This window comes from Phyllobates terribilis, unplaced genomic scaffold, assembly GCF_046119375.1.
Source record: "Phyllobates terribilis strain yellow unplaced genomic scaffold, ASM4611937v1 Scaffold_2__4_contigs__length_985480577, whole genome shotgun sequence".
NCBI classification, from domain to species: Eukaryota; Metazoa; Chordata; class Amphibia; order Anura; family Dendrobatidae; genus Phyllobates; species Phyllobates terribilis.
Window position 1 is genome coordinate 113708583 of NW_027362762.1, and position 24875 is coordinate 113733457.

Consider the following 24875-nt stretch of genomic DNA (forward strand, 5'->3'; position numbering starts at 1 on the left):
GATGACGGGTTCCCTTTAACTCATTTCCCAACTAGAAATGTTAAAATGTAAATTCGATTAACTTCAGTTCCATAGATGCGTAGCACAACTTGGCTAGAAAAAATAATGCGTCGCCCCACCCTTATACAGTTTGTTTTGTAGTAGAAAATGTGCATAAGGCTGGTGTCTCAGTTTCACAGCCTGTGTACAGAATATGATTTCTGGATCAGCCACCACAGGTCTCCTGACCTGAACCCGACAGCCTCATAGGCATATAAAAGTCTACTGAATTTGGTTCATGAGACCGGCGGCCAATCCAGAACCTGCCGTCCTTACCCAGACCATGAAACATGGATGTATGGACGCAGCTTAAGGTTGTGTTCACACGTTGCCATCACATTGCTGAAAATCGTGGCAAAAAGATGTGGTTCTACTGCGACAAAAAAAAAAAACTGCAATGTGTGAACACAGCCTGTGTATAATCCTTGTCCATCCAGTAATTAGTTAATATAGATGGGAATCACTGACACTGAAACACCTACACAAAGGGTAGGACCGGACTGTGCAGCGGTCGGAGCTTCACCCACTGCGGTGGCCAATTACTGTGTAATCTTCTCTCACCGTCCGGCCATTCCCCTGCCTCAGGTGGGCCGCGCAGATATCTCGCCACCGCACCGTCTGGTCTTAACCAAAGTATTTAATTTGCTTTATGAATACATGTTGTACTGTGATGTAACAAAAGAAATTATTTAAATTGCACAATTATATACAGAGGTAGCAGAGTTGAATTTGTCCTGCTCCCCTGAGCTGCATCATTTGTACTTACTGATTCTTTTTGACCCATTTGTGAAAAAAATGCTGTTCTGTATTGTAACGGGTACAGTTACAGGTGGACAAATCTACCTTGGTTTTCTAGAAAAATCTACGTCCGGAATCCTTTTGTTTTTCGGATTAGACACTGGTTTTAAAGAGAATTTGTGACCCGGATTGGAAGAGGTTTTTGAAGCTTTTTTTTTTCCATGCATTTTTGCCGCCTTTTGACTTTGAAGCGGATTTTTCCAGCAATAACGTGTCACAAATTTTCAAAACCTTGCCAAATAAAAAAAATAAAAAAATCCTGAAAAACTCACTGTATGATCAACAATTGAAATCCGTAAAAGTATTCCAATTGGAATTTAGGTGGATTTTTATACCTGAAAAATCTGTGTTAAAAAATGCACAAGCCGTTTTTGCCAGAATTCTGGTAACATTTTTGAGCACATTTTTACGTCGGTCCCAGCCAACTCGGCCAACTTTTAGAAAAGACTGAGGCTCGTTTGGGCCAAATACGCCCAACAAATTAATCATAATTTATGCCATAAAAGTGTCAGATGTTACAACAGAAATGTCCTCCAGTCTCTTCCTAGTTTGCTTTTCTGGTGATGGCGCATAACAATTGAAAGAAGGAGCACACACATCTTAATGACTTTGGTGCATCTTAATCCAGATCTCCCTTCATTAAGATTGGTGTGAAAAATATCAGTCTTGAATATGATTTATTTTTTGGTGCTTATTTTGTGCCTAGGGCTTTTTCCTGATTTTATTGATTCAATGGTCAATCTTGTAAAGTTTTTTCCAAGCAGAAACACCTTCAATAATTGATATGTTGCTGCTTTTCCAAGTGGAAAAAAAAATACTATGTGGACTATCGGCGTTTTTCTATCAAAATTAACAGGAAGCTTATTCAAGGAGGAATTGTCGAGGTTTTTCATGTTGATTTTTGCAATAGGATCTGGTCCAAAATCCTGATTAAAAAATAGTGTGAACATACCTTCACAGTATGTCCACACTGAGTTTTTTACATGGATTTTGAAACTGATCTGCACCAAAATCCACATCAAAAACTACTTCAGATACTCTTTTTGTTGTGGATTTTGAAGCAGAACTGCCTCAAAATTCTTGACAGCAAAACTCTGTGAACATACTGAAAGAGTATCTGAAGCGGTTTTTCATTCTTTCCTTTCGACAAGTGTCAATTTCTGCCCCAATGGAACTCCAGATCAACAGCATAAGACCATGGCCCCACTATCCGTATTCGGTGAGTATTTTTTCTCAGGAGTGGGAGCCAAAACCAGGTGAGGAACAATCAGAGAAAAGGTATAATAGAAACAAGTCACCAATTCTGCATTTATCACCCACTCCTGGTTTTGGCTCCCACTCCTGAACAAATACTGATAGTGGGGCCGTGGCCTAACAAGTAGTTCTGCACTACTTTTAAGACAGTTTTACACACGCCAGTACCAGCTGTAGGGGGATCGAGTGATCATTAGTAGGATCTTTCAGTCCCCATACAGCATGCATGTTGTCCTGTTTATACGGGGCGATGTGCTGCTGACGACTGATTTTTACTACCTGAAAAATGATCCAATCAACCTATGAACAAGAAGTTAAAGGGGTATTCTTATCTCTAAGATCCTATCCCAATATGTGGTACGTGTAATAATAATATAAGCAACTACCTCCAATTAGAAATGTAGTATAGTTTTTCTGATTTTCTATGTCTTTCCTCATGTGCAGGCATTGCAGGACCTTCGGTATCCATGGTTACGACATCTGATATAGTGACAGTTAAATATCTAGTTGCTAGTGGTTGTAACCATGGATACCTAAGGTCCTACACATGAGGAAAGAGATATAGCGAATCAGAAAAACTATACTACATTTCTAATTGAAGGTATTTGCTAATATTATTCTTATTCTACTACATATTGCGATAGGATCTTGGAGATGGGAATACCCTTTTAAATTGTTTGATGGCTGATCGCTGCCCTGTTTACATTGACCAATGACACTGTAAACTGGGCATAGTGACAACCTCAGCTCTGCTGCATAGGATAAACTCTGCACCGCTACCTCTGTATAGTAAATTGTTTGATATTTCCGTATAAGACCTGTCTCAATGTTGTGTTTTTCGTTTAGCTAAGTGGCTTTACTATTTCTGTGTTTTACTATGGTGAACATATTCCATGGAGACTGAAAATGGTTTTTCTTCTCATTTTTTTGTTTTGTTCTTATTTGTTGTATCTGCTAACCAGGAGCTTCAGGTAAGATCAAGTCATTGTCACCATGAAAGTGTTTCCTAACATTCGGCCACTGTATGCCAGTTTCCTTCACAGAGCACACGGAGGACTTGGCCCTGTTCCCGGGGGGCCATGTTTTAGGGGGATGCATGAACCGTGCACCTAAAATACAATCGATATCAGCCGCATGAAAATATTTGCCGTGGTTATGGCTAATGATTCAGAGTGATATTTGGAGAGGGAGGGCGGCACATTCCTGGCCGCTCTGGAAATAGAGCAGAGGTGGTGGCTGCTGGAATACACCGACAAGCCCATAATAAGATGTGGGACCGGGGAAAAAGGTTTTATGAGGACATGATGTACTTTGGGTGGAAAATTAGGTAATGACGTATGTGGAATTCTAGACACCATTTAAATGCTGGCGAAAAATCCATATGGAATAATAACCATGTTGTGGATTTTAAAGTTTGCATCAAATTCATTACTTACACACATTCCCCGTGGAAAAATGGCAAACTAACCCTATGTACAAGTACAAAAGTATTTCAATTTACTGATAGAAATTGGATCTTGAAAATGAAGAGAACTAATAAGTGGGGGACATTTGTCATTGAATGTAGACCAGAATTTTTGCACTAATTTCAGCATTTCATTGTCATAAATACCTAAGAAAAATGTATCAACTCCATTTATTACACCAAAACTTTAAAAAAAAAGAGAAAAGGGCATAGTTTGTGGCATACGACATATTTATGATTGCATTTCTTCATAAAACTCATAAAACGGTTGCATATTCTAAACAGGTCATTGCTCGCTTTAAAAGCAAAAAAAAAAGTAGTGAAGCGAATTAATTTTGTCATAACCATTTTTAACATGCATAAAAAGGGGCAATTTGTACAAATTCTACATTAACGATTGACATTTCACAGATCGGTCCCCAGCTTTTTTTTTTTTTTTTTTTTTTTACATGGGGAAGTGTACCAGCTAACACTAAAAATCACAGTGTTTGCGCAAAATTTTGCATTGGCGTATGACATTTGACTCACGTGACATTGGACTTGAGCGCTTTTCTAACTTAAAAAGTTGCAGTGGTGTCATTTGTGCCAAATTTATCACTAAGGTGCGACATTTGAAAAATGTTGGGTTGAAGCAAGTAAAATATTTGGTGCGTGAAATGACGATGTAACGACTCCTTTACATGGGCCGAAGAAAAATTTTGAGGATGAGCGTTCCTTAGTCACTCGCCATATAGTCACCATATTGTACACATAGAGATGTGCTGCCGACAGCGTTATCTTTTTAGGCCACATAAACGGATGTGATCAGCCGACGAATGAGCGGTTTGCTTGTTCATCGGTTGATCAACGCAAGGTTCATGACCAATGATTGTAAATAAGGGTTGTTTATTGACCCATGTAAAGGGGACATAAGTGTAAGGGAGTCTACAGACTGAAGTGGAGAAGACCATGCTCATGTAAGCCCACTTCTGCAATCTGTCACTGTAAGCCTATGTTCACGTGTTGCTTTTTTGCTATGTTTTTACTCCACAGCCAAAAGCTGCTCTCTTGGCCGTAAAAAAAAAAAAGCTGCTTACAAAAGGTTTTGCTGCTCTTTTTTTAGCTGCATTTTTGGTGCAGATTATATGTGTCATTTGTCTACTCTATATGTTTAATAAAGTTAGTTTCATTAACCAAAAAAGCAAGAAAAACACATGGTTGCGTTTTTTTGCTGCTTTTTTGCACTTACTCATTGCTTTCTATGAGTGCAAAAACGCTGAAAGAATTGACATGCTGCAGTTTTCCAATTCAGTCAGGCAAAAAAGCTATTGTGGGAATGAGATTTCTGAAATCTCCATCGCCTTTGCTGGTACTGTAAAAAGCAGCTTTTAATTTGCATTTAAAAAAATACACCGAAAAAAAACACTGCAAAAATGCAACATGTGAACATAGCCTAATAGAGACTGGTGGAATAGGGCCTCCACCAAACATAATCCATCCCTGATAATACTAATATTTATACTCTGTTCAATGAGCAACTTTGGTGCTAGTAATACATTTTACTCTTTACACTTTAAATACAGTTTCATTCTACATTTTTCTGAAACTGTAGACAGCATCACCGCCCAAAATATATCTTGTAATAATTTTTACTGCTTTTATCACGCAGCCGGCAAGACAATAAGTGAAAAGGGTGCTATGGTTACACCTACCCCTCATTCCTTCTGCCCTATATTAAGGAACCGGTATTATTAGAGACGTGATGGTTAAGGTTTTTATTGCATCGTAGACCAATATCACACAAGCCTATACAGGCCGTTAAACGACCACCAATCGTCCATTTAATGTTCTGTTTAGACAGGTCGTCCAGTATTCTACGTACACAGAACCATCGTTAACATTGTTCTGTTCATATAGAGTATCATCATTATCGGCAGCACATCTCCAGTTTACACAGGACCATGTGCTGCCGAGAACAATGATTTTTATTTGTGCGTAGAAATCATTGCACCTGATGGACAAGCATTTTGCTCTTTTGTTGGGCGACCACTGACCTCTTTAGACTGGCCAATAGTCAGGAACAAGTGTTCCTACAAATGCCCATTAACGATTTATTGACTGGTCTAAACGGTCCTTTAGTAAACCACATAAAAATCTGTATACCTAAAAGTAAAAAGGCAACCCATAACTGAGAAAGATGGTACACCTATTAAAAAAAAAAAATCATTTATTAAAACGGTCTAATAGTAACATCTTTGTTGACCGTTTGCTACCTATAAGAGCTCAGCTTTCATTTTTCCAAATCAGTTTAAGCCCTTCACAACCTTGGATTTATAGGTACATCAAAGTTCATGTCTTTCCCTTTGATGCAGGTTCTGATGCTGAGCCTGCATCTTTTTCTGCACATGACAGATGATCTGATCAGCTGTCATGTGCCTCTAACCTCTCGGATCCACCCGCAGCCAGTTAAATCCCGCTGTCAATCACTTCCGGTCACTGACCGGAAGCGCGTCACAAGTCCCGCCCATCGGTGCCCCTGTCATAGGTTTGTAGGGCGTTGATGGGTTGTCATGACAGCTGGGGCTCTGCAAAAGACCCCTGTGCCTGTCGTTGTGAATCTCCTATGAACGGCGGCTCGTGGCCGGCATTCATAGTAGATCGTGATTTCTGCTACACATAGCAGGGCTGATGCTATGATCGCAGTGATGATCGCAGTGCTGAAGCTATGATCACAGTGACGATCGCAGCTTCAAGTCTCCAAAGTGGACTATTGAAGCCGGTAAAAAAAATGAAAAAAACACAAGTTCGAATAAAGAATACACCTATTTCTGCGTTCAGAAATGTCCGATCTATCAAAATATAAAGTAAATTAATACGATCGGTAAACGGCGTAACGAGAAAAAAAATTTAAATGCCAGAATTACGGTTTTTTGGTCGCCACAACACTGCAATAAAATACAATATTTTGGTCGTTCGTTATTGCATCTATCCCAAAATGGTATCCATAAAAACATTAGCTCGGGGTGCAAAAAATAAGCCCTCACCCAGCCCCACATCCCGAAAAATGAAAACGCTAGGGGTCTTGGAAAATGGCACCATAAGTAAATTTTTTTCTTCTTACAAATTCCGGATTTTTTTTCACCACTGAAATAAAAAATAACCTATACATGATTGGTATCTGCGTACTTGTACTGACCTGGGGAATGATATTGTCAGGTTAGTGTTAGCATTAAGTGAACATGGCAAATAAAAAAAACCAAAAAAACATTGTGGAAATGTACTTTTTTTGCAATTTCACCGCACTTGGAATTTTTTAGTACGCTATATGGTAAAATCAGTAGTGTCATTCAAAAGTACAACTTGTCCCGCAAAAAAACAAGCCCTCATATGGCCGGCCATATTGATGGAAAAATAAAAAAAAAAGGTTAAGGGGAGGAAGAAACAAAAGCGCAAAAATGGAAAATCGCAAGGTGGTGAAGGGGTTGAGATTTGGTAGCAAAGGGCAACAAAGACCATTACTAGTCTTTATTGCCCATAGCAACCAAAGCTCAACACTCAAACTGTTCTGGAAAAAAATAAAAACAGAGTTCTAATTGGTTGCTACGGGCAACGGTCTCATTATTAGACAGCTTTGATAAATTAGGCCCCTTGTGATTTCTTTACAGCTTTACTTATGGGATTTCCTTTAGGTCCTCAGGTTTTTACACTATTCGTTAATTTTGGGATAAGCCAACAAGCCACCTACATTCATGAAGTACCTTTATGATTAATTCTCTAATCCCTATACTAATAAATGACTGTACAGCGTCCATCCCCCAGTAACAGCCGGTCTTGTATGAATGGACGTTGTTCTGTTTCCTGCATTTGTATAAATTTCCTTCTCCGCACAGTAAGTAATTAGTGTATTGTGCGGCACAGGAAGCCGTATCCCCCTAGTGATCTCCCACCCGCTATGTTTTCTACCCACTCGTCCTGATTCTGCACCCAGGTCCTATGACTCTTAAAAGACGACCGGACCTATAGGTTTCCAAAATCTCTGCAGATTGTCATTTGAGTCATAGCAAATATCTTATTGGCCCACTCTAGGCTGTTGGAATACCCTGCCCATGTATTTGCTGATCTTGTGAAAATACAAGAGCTTTGAAGATTAGCCAAGGAAACATACTATTCGTATGACTTCTAATTAAACACTTAGCTGTTGGGTGGGTCCGTATGGCTGTCCTTTTTAAAGCAAGGAATGGAACGTGCAGATAGAAACACAGCCGCCTGGAAGGGGACACCGACGTCCTACAGTAGAAAAACACTTTACTGAAGGACGTTATCATACCGTAAGGTTTTTGATGTAGTGTAGGCTTTTTGTGAACGTTTGTTTCCACAGCTTTGTCACCAACCTCTGATCTGTATGATTTCAGGGAGAAAGCATGGATAATTTCAACTGGGGAGTTCGCAGACGTTCTCTTGACAGCCTGGATAAGTGCGATATGCAGCTCCTGGAGGAAAGCCAGCTCTCTGGAAGCACACACAGCCTGAGCAAAATGAACCAGGATGATTCCGATGAATCCTCAGAAGAAGACCTCACCACAAGCCAAATCCTGGAATCCTCTGACCTGGTAAGTCCAAGGACGAGGCTACGGGAGAAGGAGCCTAGAGAGGATTGTTTTTATACTTGTGACTGTACTTTTCTCCCCCCTTTTATCGATGTGATGTGCAATTTTTTATTCCTTTTTTGTTTAACGGGCAGCACATAGACCCTTTGACTATGACCTACTCTGATCCTCAAAATTGGATCAGAATAGGAAATGCTTCTTCATTTAAAGGGAATCCAGCAGGTTTTTGCTATCTCATCTGAGAGGGGCCTGATGAAGGCAAAGAGACCCCGAATCCAATAATATATCACTTAGTTTACTGGGTGCAGCCGTTCTGACACAATCAGAGTTCTTTGATTTAGCATGAAGCCGAGCTGAGGAAGCTGCCACCTCCCCCACCAGGCTCTATGTAGATTGTTTATTGACAGTGAGCTGCTCATCAGAGGAGGGGGCGGAGTCAGACGAGTGCTCACTCGCCAGTTAGTCACAGCAATAATAATGTCCTAGCGATAAAATCTTCATTGTAAGTAAACAGCAGCACACAGCCTGATTATGTGACTCATCGTTGAAATCTGTGTTTTAACCCCTAACTCATGCTGTCTTCAGAGTACATAGCAAAAACCTGCTGACAGATTCCCTTTAACAGATGTCTGAAAAGATACATTTTACTTAATCGGTGCGTGTGCTTTACGATTAAAAAAAAATAATGTCATCACACGGACGTTTCACACTGATGTGTTAACGCAGATTAAAAGTCATGTTTCACTACTGGAAATAACACAATAATAGCAGAGTTTGTGTTAAATTTATAGTCACGTAGAGCAGTAAATATACATATTTATTTACCAATTTGTCTACTTCTATAAATTACAGCTGAAAATAAACTTTAACAGCAAAAAAAATAAATCTAATTGCCAAACTGTGCTGTAGTTAAGGGACAAAACTAGTTGTCAACATGCTCTTAGCCCTGCCTGCGACCCTTCCGACTACGCAAACTTTTAGCAACATGTAAAGTGCTGCGGTCTATAGAATAGGTAGATATTGAGATATCTTCATCTGCTTTCTGTTATATACACTTAAAGGGGTATTCCAGCTTTAAAAATTAACATCTCTCCATAGGCTGTTTGTTAAACAGAATCTGTCACCAGAAACCAGAATATCTAAGAGCAGCATAATGTGGAAACAGAGACCCTGATTCCAGTGAGGTAGCAGTTACAGGGCTGCAGCTCTAATTTTGATAAAATCACTTTTTTATCAGCAGGAAATTATCATTATAGGGTTAGTAAATCTTCCCCATATTCATGAGCTCTGTATAAATCTGCCCAACAGCTTTCTGCCTATGCAGAATGTATACAGAAAGCTGTCAATCAGTAGTGTGGGCGGGGTTATACAGAGCTCAGCATTCAGAGAACTGCTAGATCTGCAGCTGAGAAAACAGGAATTTTTATCAAAACTGCAGCAAGCAACCCAATAAGTGATACATCGCTAGAGTCAGGGGCTCTGCTGCTATATCATGCTGCTTTCATATAGGGCCTCAAAAACCTGGTGAAAGATTCCCTTTAAGAGGGAGTCCAGCCATTAGACCCCCATAAGCTGCAAGAACAGGTGACACTGGGTTGCATAGCCACAGGTACATGGACCATTATGTCACTATTGTATTTGGCTATGGCTAAACTAGGAGGATGAAGTCTAAGAAATTTAGCAATCTTTAAACGCCCTTCCCAGTGGTATGGACTTTGTGCGCAGAATCCCCAGGCCGTGTCCCAACCCCCATACACATTAGATAAATCAGCTGAATCCACCAATTTCTACCATCTAATATGTATGAAGCCTCTGAGTGTACCCCAACTGTTCATGTTGGGGGCTATAAGACTCGGGCGGTTGTAATTCAGTTGGCCAATCCTTTTGTTTGTCTGTGAGATGATCCACGCTCAGATGATTCTGGCAGCAGCTCTCTCCTTGAGAACACAAAAATGTACGGCTTACTCTGAGCATCCCGGTCTATGGGGTTGTGAAGAGAGATGGCTGTCGACAAAATGATCATTCTGCTGACAGCTGTGTAATGTGTGTTACTGTGGGAATCTGTCAGCAGGTTTGTTTTGCTATGGAATCTGAGCGCAACATGATGTAGGGGCAGAGAGCCTGTTTCCAGCATTGTCATTTACTGGACTACTTGGTGAAGTTTTGGTAAAATCCCTGTTTTCTCTGCTGTAGGTGTAGCAGTTCTATGACTGTTGAGCTCTGTATAACCCCGCCCACAACACTGATTGGCAGCTTACTGTGTGCATTGTCAGCAAGCTGCCAATCAGTGGTGGGGGCGGGGTTACAAAGATTAGCTGGACTGGCCTGTACATGGTGCATAGTCCTGCAGTGATAATCTCTTGCTGATAAAACACTGTATTAAAACTGCAGCTGAGCAAATGACACATCTCTGGAATCAGCCTCTCTGCCCCTAATTTATGATTAAATGGCAAAAACCTGCTGACACATTCCCTTTATCTTCAATAAATGAATAGATAAACCAGATCAGCACAGTCCGTGTGTTTTTTACATTCTGTTCTTGACACTGGCTTGGCTTGATTGACAATAGGAAAAGTATCGTCCAGCATTGTATAAAAGAAACATAACTTTATTGGGTTTCTTCTCATTATTTCATCACTAAATTAATTTGTAGGGAACCAGAGACCGTCACTTTAGAAAGCAGGACATGCCCTTAAGCTATGAAGGGTTAACGAAACTGCCACTGATGGAAACTGCTAAGCTATTTAGTAGATGGGTATTAATTATTTAAGGGTGGAATAATCATTCCAATTATAGTGCAGCTTACTAGGAATATTGGGAGTTGTATAAATCCATATGTACTAAGCTCTGTATCACCACAACTGCACGCATACATGATGTTTTATTAACTCTATTGTTTTTGAAAGCAGCAGATTTGGAGCTCTGTATCAGAAAAATTTAGCTCCCATCATATAGTCAAATTGCCTCTTCAGAGAGGGAGAGGACTTGAACTCTAGTGCCACCTATTGGAAGTAGCAATTTTTGCATACTTAATTTCCCAGAGGAGCATTACATGGCCTATAAGTCTCCTCACTCTGACATGCCAGGCCTGGCATGTCACTCTGCACAAGGAGCAACTTTACCCCTTAGCTCCCACAATATGCAATACTGTTTTTCAGAGCACTAGAATTCTGAAGAAATAGTAAATAGCCCCCCTGAAAAATGTTAGAATTCCATTCTGACCCATCAGGTTCCAGGGTAGAGACTAGACCACAGGACTGTTGCAATTTAATTAATTTTCCAACGTCCATAAATATTCATCCATAAAGATGTGATGCCCCCAAGGCTCCTGGACCATGCAAATGTGTCATATTAGAAACTGGGGTCTAGTTGCCACAGCAGACTGAGCACAGAGGAGTCGGAGCAGGAGGCCATTTTCACATTATACTTTTAATATGTAGTTTAAGGAGTTTGTAAACATGGAACAGTCAGGAGACTGAGCATGGAAAAAGTTATGAAATAATAGTTTCGAATGAAAAATAAAAAATAATGGGTGCTAAAGTGCCTGTGAGTTTTATTACCTGGAGCAGAGATGATTCCCAACCCACCCCAAAAAGAGTCACGTTTAGTTTTAGTTTATTGATTAGCATTTTATGACGGATTTTATTTATATACATTTAGATTGTTATAACATGGTTTATATCCTAATGCATAAATGTTCCAATTCTAGCTAGATTCTGAACTGTTTGCAGCCATAATTAGGCACTAATGGATGTCTATGGGGCACTACTGTGTATGAAAACATTCCCAACATTTTTTTTTGCTTTAATTCATTGTCGTCTTTGATCACTTTACTGAATGCTGCATCCATGTTCATCTATATTTGTGCTGCCAATCACTTAACGAACAAGCGAAACGCTTGTTCATCAGGTGAAATTAATTTTTAGTTTGTACAAAAGATGGTTCTCGGCAGCACATCGTTGTGTGTCAATAGGACCTGCACTGCCGAGAATGATGATAGTCTGTAGGCACTGAAGCGGCATCGGCCAGTAGAAATATGGCAAATATTCTGCCGGCTGGCGGTTGTTTATCGCTGTATATCGCGCAGTGTAAATGTCCCTTAAGGCTAGTCGTACACATGAGAAGGCTATTGGCCGTTCGTTCGACTTTCTTAACTCTTCACATGTGTACACTATAAGCTACTGTCAGGGTATACTTGTTCCCTTAAAGCAAAGGGTATTGAAATCCCAGCGGCCCTATCCTTCTTTTCTCTGACATGATCTGTCTGGAGAGAGTAGGGAGACCCTTCTACACATCAGATCCCACCGATATGAACAGTTTGGTCAACTTTAACCTAATGTGTATGGGGGGGGGCTCAGTGACCTCCATTATCTAAGCCAGGGATGTCAAATTCAAACACAGATGGCCAAAATGAAAAACTTGGACAAATTCACGGGCCAACCAGTATACAGTATAATGGGCCCCACAAAGTCCTCCATACAGAATAATGGCCCCACATAGTCCTCCATACAGAATAATGGGCCCCACATAGTCCTCCATACAGAATAATGGGCCCCACATAGTCCTCCATACAGAATAATGGGCCCCACATAGTCCTCCATACAGAATAATGGGCCCCACATAGTCTTCCACACAGAATAATGGGCCTCACATAGTCCTCCTCACATAGTCCTTCATGCAGAATGAGCCTCACATAGTCCTCCATACAGAATAATGGGCCCACATAGTCCTCCATACAGAATAATGGAGCCCACATAGTCTTCCACACAGAATAATGGGCCTCACATAGTCCTCTATACAGAATAATGGCCTCCACATAGTCCTCCATACAGAATGAGCCTCACATAGTCCTCCATACAGTATAGTGGGCCCCACATAGTCCTCTATACAGTATAATGGGCCCCACATAGTCCTCCATTCAGAATAATGGGCCCCACATAGTCCTCCATACAGAATAATGGGCCCCACATAGTCCTCCATACAGAATAATGGGCCCCACATAGTCCTCTATACAGAATAATGGGCCCTACATAGTCCTCCATACAGAATAATGGCCCCACATTGGGATGGTGGTTCTGGTGTCACGGGACAGATTTGGCCCACGGGCCAGAGTTTGACATATATGATCTAAGCATTTTGTGCTGCAGCGGCTCTCTGGAATGTTCTACCCCTAACAATCTGGCAGCTTTCCAACTTCTACAGTTTTTACATGTAACTTTTTAGGCAGGCCTTTCATACTCCTCAATGTAATGTCTCCATTTACCCCCCCCCCCCCCTTCTTCGTTATACAAAACATGACTCCTATTTAACAGTAACCCACACACTCCATGTTCCTGCACGCTCTGGCTGGAGGACTGGCTTATGCAGTTTTTATGTATTGTTTTTAAGAAAATACGGCTGGTCCATTATACTAAACAAGCACTTTTTACTGGTTATGTCATCCTTATTTCCACATAAATTGGAAGCTCTCGTGAGCAGGGCCTTCACTGCCCTTGTTTGCTTTTATTACTCTGTGACGTCTGAATTGTTTGTACTGAACTGTGAAGAGCTGCGGAATATATTGGCGCTATAGACAAATTTGTATTGGACAGCGTATAACCCACAATGTCTTTATCTTCTTCTTGTAGATCATAAGCCTATCTCCTTCAGAAGAGACAAATCACATGGAGTCTCCTTCCACATCATGTGACACAACCTCTGCCGACCCCCATTCCCTTAACACAAGAACCTCTAGTTTTGACGCGTCTTTGCCTGAAATCACTAATCCACTCTTATCTGAGGATCCTAAGGTGATGGAGTTTTGGTAGAACTCAAATGTTGGCCATGGCTGAATGGCTGCTTTTCCAATCTAAAATTATAGCTGGAGACTAATATACTGATTAAAGGCCATATTGTTAAGCCGTTCTTTACTGGAGAGACCAGGAAGATGGTTCTGGTCCTTTCTAGCAATAGAAAGTTTGATAAATTAGACTAACCTTGGTGGCTAATAATATTGATCTTGTCCTGTGCTAGGATCTATGCTTTGTAGCATAATATTTCACATGTATATAAACTTTTTTGGGGGGTTATTAATGGACCACAGTAATGCAGAAGATACTAAATAGTGTCTGGTGATGCATGTTGGTTTTCACGAACCTGTGCGAGAACATCTCCTCCATGGTTTCTCGCTATGGACAATGTGAAATTCCACTTAGAAGTAAGCGGAAATAATGAATATCGACCCTTTTTTTACAATTCCATTTGTATATATTATGGATCAAATCCATATCTGTAGCATTATTGATGTAGGATTGGAGAACCAACCAAGCTCCAGGCTTCTGTTGGTCACTGATCAAGTTCATATATGACTTTACATTAAAGACAAGTAATTAACGTTAATGAATGGGAACCTGTTCCATGAAATGTTTATTACTAAAATGGATTATGTACTTTTATTCGTGATAACGAATAATTGACTTAAGTAATTTATTAAGTAGGTATGTAGCACCAAAATATTCCCAAATTCTTAGGAAAACAAACAACTTTTTGGTTTTTTAAAAAATTATTTTTGTTTTATTTTTGAACCTACACAAACTTGGTAAAAGACAACCTCGAATACCAAGTGCTGCAAAGTAATAATGATATTGGCATCAGGGGGTATAGTGGTAGCTGTTGCATCGGTGCCCTGATGCCTAAGACCGTCCGAAGACCCTTCTCTCATAGTTTTATAATGGTAGATTGGGGGGAGTCGTGGACTCTCTTGTCTCTGATCTATCTACAATAGGTCGGTGTAAAATCCTCAACATTTTCTCTTATTTTTTTTTTGTGGAATTAATTATGTAGCGTGATATTTTTAGAAATCTATTACATGTGAAATATGAATGCACCATGATGAATCCACGTCTGCTTGTTCACACTTCTCTGCATTCCCGCTGCGTAATGTATGACGCTGATCCGGCTAACTGAGCACTTCTCACATAGACCTGAATTGATTTTTGATAATTTTGCATGTCGGACTATGAGATACACAAAGTTAGCCGGCACCGGGCACAAAATGCTTTTTTTTATGATGTGGGTTGCATGTCCTCTACGTGATTTCTTTTCCTATGTGGGAGCCCATTGTGCACATTTGAATGAATTCATGCCGTTTTGGCATAATATCAGAATATTAAATTCTGACCACAGTATTTTGCTAGATTTGCACAAAAAAAACTGCTCTATTCTGCTGTATGAAGGCATTGGTGCATTGAAGACTCGATTCTTTCATTTTAAAAGGTTGGTGAAAGTTGATCAATGTTTTCTTTCCTATGTATAAGCTGTTAGCAAATTGCAGCATACACACCCAATCGCAGATTGCAAACCTAGAAACAAGGGAACGTTCATAGCTTTTGCTACGGTCACATAATACGGGCTGTGTTTATGTTCTGGCATAGTGTATTTGGCTTGAATTGGGAGAGGCTTAACATAATTTATGTACCGTATGTAACAATTGAGCAGCTGTATACAGAGTCCGTAGATTTGCAACCTTTCCTGTTACCCTCGTAAGGTGGTTATATGTTTTTTTCTTTAAATTGGTTGATATATTTTACATATGTGCCCATATAAAATGGTTATTTCATTATTTTCAAATTCAGACCTAGAACAAGCCTCTAAGTAGATGAAGCATTTATCTATTTAATTGCCTGCCTGTCCATCCCTGCTGATCCGGTGCTCCCACCCGTTCTTTGTTTTATTGTGCAGCTATGATGTCCCGTCAGTACATATGGCCGCTGTAGCCAATCACTTGCTTCGGTGGCGTGACCTCTGCTGTTTTTTGGTAACTTGGCTGTAGACATCCCGTCAACACGACTGTTACAGCCACTCCTTGACGGGACGTCATAGCTGCAGGCTATTAAAAAAAAAAAAAAAAAAAAAAGACCGGCAAGAAATGCTTAAGCAGTGGCCCTGGATTAGCGGGGATTTAAAAAGGTAATGTTTTAAAATTTCATTGCATTTCTTTCCCCTCTTGTCCCATTGACTCTTGATCATGGAAACCCACTTAGGCTTTGTTTACACAGTGCATATTTGGTGTGGATTTTCTGCATGTAAAATCCAGAGAAATTTACCTCACCAGCAAAGTGGACAAGTTCTAATTAAAAGGGGTTGTCCTTTACTTTTATATTTATGGCCAGTCCTTTGGATAGGTTATCAATAGCAGATAGTTGAGGGTGAGATACCCGGAAACCCCACCGATCAGCCGTTCCAGTGAACGTAGACTTTTAGGTTATTTATGAGTCAATTATTTACCAGTACTAAAGTCCACCAAGACCATTTCAGCAGGTAGATTGGATGGTTTGGACAAAGATTTCCTATATATATTATGTATTAAAAATAATTTTGGCTGTTACTTTTGTAAGCGGATGTCAATTTTCAGTAACATCCAAAAAAAAAGTTAATTGTTCTCCACAACCTTATAAAATCTTACTGGGTCAGATGTCCCATGCTCACATCATGAAGGCTCTCCTGGCTTATTGTACTGACTGTAGAGGATAAAGCCTCAAGAGAGTCATCATCGTGAACCAATATAAAATCTGTATATAGAGATGCCCTTTCTGGGGGAACTCAGAGGAGTGTTTCTTTATTCAGTTGTGGAAGTATTTCTTCATGGCGTCCGGATGGTCTATTCATAATCTGGAGGACCGTTAGGTCAAGTTCAGTATTTGGTCAGTATTTTACATCCGTATTTGTAAGTGTGGCGCCCCTGAGGGTTCAGTCGCCACAGGGGTACTGCACCTCAGATAGAGGTGTGGTATCTCCTCTTCCAGGTAAGGATGGAGCATCACTCAGGACCCCACTTCACACTCAACACTACACCACTCCTGTCCTGTAGGGGGCCTAAATGCACCAGGGTGCTGCCCTGGCCCGGGATAGAGGAGATGGGAACCAAAGATAGGGGGAACCAAGTAGTGGGTGAGGGTGGAGAAAACACTTACAGGAAGCACTTATTGATTCATATATAATCTACGGCCATCTTAAGTGCAAGGTCTTTTGATTGAGGGTCTTCTGTCAGGGTCCAGCAAGAGTCTGTAGCTGGCTGAAGATTTGCAGTCCTCGTACTCTGGCCTTGAGACGAGGAGCGTGTCAGAGTTAACCACTGTCTCTGCCCGGTCAGGGTCCTGTTCTAAGAAGGCCTTAGAGGGTAGGCAAAAGGATCCCAGGGGGATACCGACGGAGCGGAGCCGCCACCTGTATTCTTCACTCTGGCCTAGCTGCAAAAGGGGTAACCGGCCCCCGATATCTGACTTTGTCACTTTACGTCTCAGTCAGAAAAGCCCGGAGGCTTAGTGGATCCCAGGGGGATACGGACGGAGCGGAGTCACCACCTGTATCTCTCAAACCTCGTTTACCCAGTGGGACCCGGCCTTACACCACGTTCATACCACACACAGTCGGGAAAAGACTCAGTGGGAGAACTTACCAAGGAGAGGAACACACACCAGCGGGGTCTCGACAGGTGCTCCTGATCTACCTGGGAAGTGCTGAACCCCCTTCTCGGTGGCCGCAGTACGCCGTGTGTAGCAGAGAGAAGCTTTGCGGCTGAAAGTTCATCTAAAGTGAGTAAAGACCCGGATGACTTCATTCACCGCCTCCGCTTGTTTATTCCCGCACGGCACTGCACCCACCATCCCTCCATACAGTTCACCAAACACTGCCCTGAGGCCTACTCCGCCTGTGGGGAGTAGTACCAACCGAGCTGCCAGAACACCAGCCTCAGAGGACTGTTGCAGTGCTGGTGGCCTTCACCAGAAACCATAGATGGCGTAGTCGAACAACCACTCATCCAAAAAGCCCATTATTTTCATGTGACAGCCCTGGGCACGGACCGGGTAACGGCCACGACGACACCCCGCACCACCGCCCTACATTGGCCCGGCACCGAGTACCCCGACGCTCAGGGAGGACGTCTCATAAGCCAAAACCAGGAGTGGGTGATAAATACAGAAGTGGTGGCGTGTTTCTACTATACTTTTCCTCTGATAGTTCCTCTCCTAATTTTGGCTTACAAATACTGATTGATAATACTGACCAAATACTGAACGTGTGATCGTGGCCTTAGAGTTATAAAAGCTCCATAGAATTCAGCATCGGAAAGCCCCAATTAAGTAGGGTTTTCTAAGGTATGTGACTATAACAAACTTTTTTTCTTTTCTCCATATTACACAAACACTACACACATACATACCATACAAGTGTATGTATGTATGTATTGTGTGTATGTGTATGGTGTATACACATACACACCTTACATACATACACACCTTACATACATACATGCACACCATACACATACATGCAGGGCCGGCTCCAGGTTTTTCTGGGCCCCGGGCGAAAGCCCCGTGGGCCCCTTTAACACATACCACGATTCATGATGCAGAGATACGGCGGAGAAATTATATATATATATATATATATATATATATATATATATATATATATATATATATATATATATATATATATATATATATATATATATATATAGTACAATGCAAAGATTTCACTTCTTACATTACATGAGTGAGATCTATTGTAAATTCCACAATAGCTCAGAAACCGGTGAATCGCTCCACACAGAATACTGGCCCCCATATAAGGCTCCATACGGAATACTGGCCCCCATATAACGCTTCATAAGGAATACTGGCCCCCATATAAGGCCCCATACGGAATACTGGCCCCCATATAAGGCTCCATACGGAATACTGGCCCCCATATAAGGCTCTATACGGAATACTGGCCCCCATATAAGGCTCCATACGAAATACTGGCCCCCATATAACGCTTCATACGGAATACTGGCCCCCATATAAGGCTCCATACGGAATACTGGCCCCCATTTAAGGCTCCATACGGAATACTGGCCCCCATATAAGGCTCCATACGGAATACTGGCCCCCATATAAGGCTCCATACGGAATACTGGCCCCCATATAAGACTCCATACGGAATACTGGCCCCCATATAAGGCTCCATACGGAATACTGGCCCCCATATAAGGCTCCATGCGGAATACTGGCCCCCATATAAGGCCCCATATGGAATACTGGCCCCCTTATAAAGCTCCATACAGGATACTGGCCCCCATATAACGCTCCATACAGGATACTGGTCCCCTTATAAAGCTCCATACAGGATACTGGCCCCCATATAACGCTCCATACAGGATACCGGTCCCCTTATAACGCTCCATACAGGATACTGGCCCCCATATAATGCTGCATGCAGGCTGGTACCCCCCACATAATGCCCCATACAGGGTGTCCCCCCCTTATAATGCTCCATGCAGGCTGTTCCCCCCCCCCACATAATGCCCCATACAGACTGCCCCCTCCCCCACCTTATAATGCTCCATGCAGGCTGTTACCCCCCACATAATGCCCCATACAGCCCCCCCCTTTTAATGCTCCATGCAGGCTGTTACCCCCCACATAATGCCCCATACAGGCTGCCCCCCCCCCCCTTATAATGCTCCATGCAGGCTGTCCCCCCCCCCCCCCCCCCACATAATGCCCCATACAGGCTGCCCCCTCCCCCGCCTTATAATGCTCCATGCAGGCTTTTCCCCGCACATAATGCACTATGCAGGCTGCCCCCCCCCCCTTATAATGCCCCATGCAGGCTGTTCCCCACCTTATAATGCCCCATGCAGGATGTCACGCCCCCTCTTTATAATGCCCCATGCAGGATGTCCACCCCCCTCTCTTTATAATGCCCCCCCCTTCTCTTTATACTGCCCCATGCCTCCATACATTAAAAAAAAAAAATCAAATACTCACCCCCCTTCTCCTCACCTGCTGCCCGCTGCTCGGGTCCGAACTCCAGTGTTGTCAGCGTCTTCCCGCTCAGCGCTCCCTGTGACGGCTCAGGGGAGGGCGCGGTGTAAAGACGTCACCGCGCCCTCTGACCTGAGACGTCACAGGGAGCGCAGAGCAGGAAGACAGCTGATCTGCGGAGGCACGGGGAGAGGTAAGTATCCAGCTGCCGGGGCCCTGAGCAAGCGGCGGAGAAGGGCGGGCGCTGACACCACTCTCCTCCGCCCATAGCCCAGCGGGGTGCGCGACCGCCAGTGGGCCCCTCTGCCTGCTCAGGGCCCCGGCATTTGCCCGGGTGCTGACGCCGGCCATGCATACATGCACACCATACACATACATGCACACCATACACATACATGCACACCATACACATACATGCACACCATACACATACATGCACACCATACACATACATGCACACCATACACATACATGCACACCATACACATACATGCACACCATACACATATACACACAATACATACACATATACACATACATACATATATACACACCATACACACACACACACACTCACAATACATACATACACACAAAATACATACATACACACTGATGTAACATAACTAGACACAGCCATCTGATATTGGGGCTGTTGTTTATATTTTAGAGTAGATTACCATGTTACTTTTTAAATGAAATTCTCACATTTTAGGTGGATGCTGCTCTTGATGAAGATGATGCAACTGTACAAGAAGACGACCTATCGGGGTCAATGAGTGAAATGCCAGTAGTGTTTGAATGTAACGATAGCTTTAGCCTTGAGATGGCCGAGGAAGAGAAGGATGATCGGATGATGGAGCAATATGCACTGGCTCAGTATGCTTTATTTTTATTTTTTTTATTTCATATATTTTCTTGATTTGTTACAGGCTTTCCACTGACAAAAGCTACATAGTTGTTTTGCTTTTTTTAAACAATGAATTGTTGTGGTATTAAGAAAAATTTGATCGGATTGGTGGAATCTAATTAAAACGTTGCGACAAAGATGTCTCTTCTGGAGTGCTCTGTGTTTGCAGTCTACATTGGGGATATACTTAAGAGCACTCCCCAATGTGCATTTCAGGTTGTAGTTCTGACCTTACAGAACTAAATTTGTAAAATGTGTTCTGGTGCTATGAATTATGGGGAAAAAATATATTTAAAACATAAACTTTCCAAGTGATAAGTGATTAAGGATCGACTACTCCTCTATGGTTCCTGCATGTTACAATACACACATTATAACTGCTGTGTTTTTTATTTTTCCCTTCTTGAAAGTTTTGGAGATGGAGACCGAATAACGCCACCACCTCCTTCACCTTTCTTCTCCGCCATATTGGCTGCATTTCAGCCGGCAGCGTGTGATGATGCAGAGGAAGCCTGGCGCAGCCACATCAATCAGCTGATGTCCGACTCTGATGGGTCTTGTGCAGTTTACACTTTTCACGTGTTTTCCTCCTTGTTCAAGGTGGGTTCTGCTGGTAATGGGCTCAAGGTATTTTATTAAAATATCCAGAGCATGCTGAATTTTTATTTTTTTTACAACATGATGAGAGACCTATTCCTATAGTTGAGGTTTAGCCTATTGTTTTAATAAAATCTATAGATTACTGGGGCTGATTTTTTTTTTTTTTTTTATGTTGATTCAACGGGTATAATTGAGCCATTGCTTCTTGCAGAGTATCCAGAAGAGGTTCTGCTTCCTGACCTGTGACGCAGCCTGTTATCTTGGAGAGAGCCTTCGTGGTATTGGGTCCAAGTTTGTGAGCACATCCCAGCTACTGACAATGTGCTCCGAATGTCCCACTCTCTTTGTGGATGCCGAGACTGTGAGTGTTGTATAGGATTTATCTTTATGAGAAATACTTGGGCAGTTTTAAATATTTGTTTTGTAGCGATACCAATTCCTTTTCGTTAAAGGGGTATTCCCATCTCCAAGATGCTATCCCGGTATATAGTAGGTGTAATAATATTAGCCTATTCCAATACCTCCAATTAGAAATGTAGTATAGTTCTTCTGATTAGCTATGTCGCTTACCCCATGTGCAGGGCATTGCATTAGATTCGGTATCCGTGGTTACGACCATTAACAGTCACTGAGTGGTCGAAACCATGGATACCTAAGCTGCTGCAATGCCATGTACATGAGAGCGAATCAGAACTATACTGCATTTCTAATTGGAGGCATTTGCTAATATTATTTATTATTATTACACCTATTACATATTGGGATAGGATCTTGAATCTCATTCTTACCAACTGTCTTGGGAAAGGTGAGACCTCCCCCTCCCTGAGGCATCTACCAGGTGGCACCTCAGATTACAGGAGGGTTTTTTCAGCGGTAAAAGCACATTTAGTGGTTATGGTAGAAGTTTAAAGAGGAGGGGGGGAAGGGTCCTAAAAGTGTCTTGAGGAAGACTTTTCCGCATTCCACAAATCCACTTCTGGCCAGGCGTTGCCAAAAGTTGGCAGGTATGGTAAATCTCCACCATTGAAGTTAATGGGACCCTTCCTTCTTTTGGATGGTTTATTGAATTTTAGTGGGCACAATTTTAATTTGCCCATCAAATTCCCGAACATTCATTTGGCTGATCACTATCTCTCGAGATGTTTTGAGGATCCGAGCGTGTTGGATTCTTCCCTTCGAAAATCTCAGCTCCGCTTCCTCCAAACATAATAGATTGCTTTACATAGAGGGAGGTCTAAGCCTGACAAACTGTAAAATGAGCAGCGATTATAGGCGGCATCAAGATTGCTAAGATTGTGGGGAAGTCCAAAGTGTACACTGGAGATGGTTACCAAATATACATTTGTCTTTCAGCTGTTATCATGTGGGCTCCTCGAAAAGTTAAAGTTCAGTGTTTTAGAACTGCAGGAATACCTGGACACGTACAACAATAGGAAAGAAGCTACAGTATCTGTGAGTATATATGTATTTGTTTAAGGTCCCCATACACATTAGATGAAAATGGAGCGACAGACAAACTTTCATTGCTCGATGGCACCAAACACCTCGGACAAAATCGGCCAATTTTGGATTTTTTTCCACCAATGATGCAGTCAGTTTTTGATCCGATGATCAGCACTAACACATCTGACTGGTATTTTGAAGTATTCGATCAATACAAAAGATTATTTGTTTCAGTGAAACAGATGACGATTATTATTTATAGTCGAATTCAGACATTTAATTACAGGTTTATCCAAAAATATTAAGATTTGAGAGTTCTCAGTGGTTAACACCTTTTAGATTTACCCAATGTGGATAGTATGAGCTCCATAACTTTTTAATGACAAAATAGAGTAATATTTGTGTGGCGCCAAGTCTATCCAGATATCATTGTAGGAACAGCTTAGTTCCCTTTATGGCTACTGCATGGAAGTAAAATAATGTATATACATGTGAGAAATGTGAGTACGAAAACATGAGTCCCGAAAATGCTTGCTTGTCTTATTTGATATTTTATATGCATTTACTATATTTTATTGAATTTTCAATTCTTCACTTTGAATGCGTAATAAAATTAATGTTATAATTTCAAATTTTATCCCAATTAGTGGCTAAAAAATTGTAAATCCACATTCGTGGGGGGTTCAAAAGATGGAGTTATCACATGTCAACCGGGAGATTCAGAAGAAAAAGTAAGAAATCTCACTACTTTACTTATCGGATACATGAATTTAGCTACCACAAGCTGTTGTTACTGATGATAGACCTTTACTCTCCAGTAATAATTATGTAGCAGAAACTAATGAATGTTTATCATACAGTCCTACAGCGTGAAACGGTACAGAATTACTTCAGAAATAAATCTTGGTGAAAGAACCTGAGCTGAAGTTGTCCCAGCGATTAACTGATTGTAGGAGGTCCAAGGTCATAAACCACCCAAACAGCTAACCATGTAATGCATGGTCGGGCTAGTAACAGGGCGGGGTACATCTTCTGTAACATCCGGCGTAGCAAGTCATATAAAAAGGAGTTGTCATCATTAAACAACCCAATATAGAATAATTTATCTGTTCAGTCTCAACATTCAACACTATTTTCACAATGGCCTGTCTGACACTCCACACACATGCTTTACAATGTACTGATCCTTCAGCTGCTAATACATGAGAAGACGTCTCTCCTTTGACATTAAATGAGTTTTCCCACGAACGAAAGTTGATTTTAATCCATAGATCTTGGAATAGTAATAACTTCCACAATTGGATGTGTTTAAAATGTTCCTGTGCTGAGATAATCTTATAAATGTGCCCCTGCTGTGTACTGTGTAATGGCTGTGTCTGACCGTACAGGAACATGGTCTGATCATACCACAGCTCCTGGGCAGGAAGGGGGAAGCAAAAGAGTATACAGACATTACAGCAGGGGATCACAGCTGATTCTTTCTGTGAAGTAAAACATTGTTTAACAACAGACGGGGAAATGTTTTACCTCACAAAAAGAATCAGCTGTGATCCCCTCCTGTAATATCTGTATACTCTTTTGCTTCCTCTCCTGCCCAGGAGATGTGGTATGATCAGACCATGTTCCTGCACAGTCAGACACAGCCATTACACAGTACACAGCAGGGGCACATTTATAAGATTATCTCAGCACAGGAACATTTTATTTACACACATCCAATTGTGGAAGTTATTATTATTCCAAGATCTATTGATTTAAATCAATTTTCGTTAGTGGGAAAACTCTTTTAAGGGCTTATTCCATGTACGTGAAAAACTGACCAATTATTCTGAGCAAACTTTGATGAAACGTTGATTAGAGTTTGCTCAGAGTGTGGTCCGAGTATCATCCGTCTTTCTTGTACGTGGAGGAAAAAAAAATTCTCATGAAAAAAATTTTTTCAGGATCTATAGACTTTCATTGCTAATTTTGATCTGAACCTCAGATCA

The 24875-nt window shown here is 41.5% G+C and overlaps 1 protein-coding gene across 8 annotated transcripts in view; it reads left to right on the top strand.

The window, feature by feature from the left end:
- FRY (FRY microtubule binding protein) overlaps positions 1-24875 on the top strand; it is a 444805-nt gene that overhangs the window by 404649 nt on the left and 15281 nt on the right. For 7 of the 8 annotated variants that reach the window (XM_073662506.1, XM_073662507.1, XM_073662508.1 and 4 more), the window contains 7 exons: positions 7948-8145; positions 13770-13931; positions 20650-20813; positions 21255-21444; positions 21656-21805; positions 22798-22896; positions 23535-23618. In XM_073662506.1, coding sequence (XP_073518607.1) covers positions 7948-8145; positions 13770-13931; positions 20650-20813; positions 21255-21444; positions 21656-21805; positions 22798-22896; positions 23535-23618 — 1047 coding nt within the window. The remainder of the gene's footprint in view (positions 1-7947; positions 8146-13769; positions 13932-20649; positions 20814-21254; positions 21445-21655; positions 21806-22797; positions 22897-23534; positions 23619-24875) is intronic. The other variant, XM_073662505.1, reaches the window with a different exon arrangement.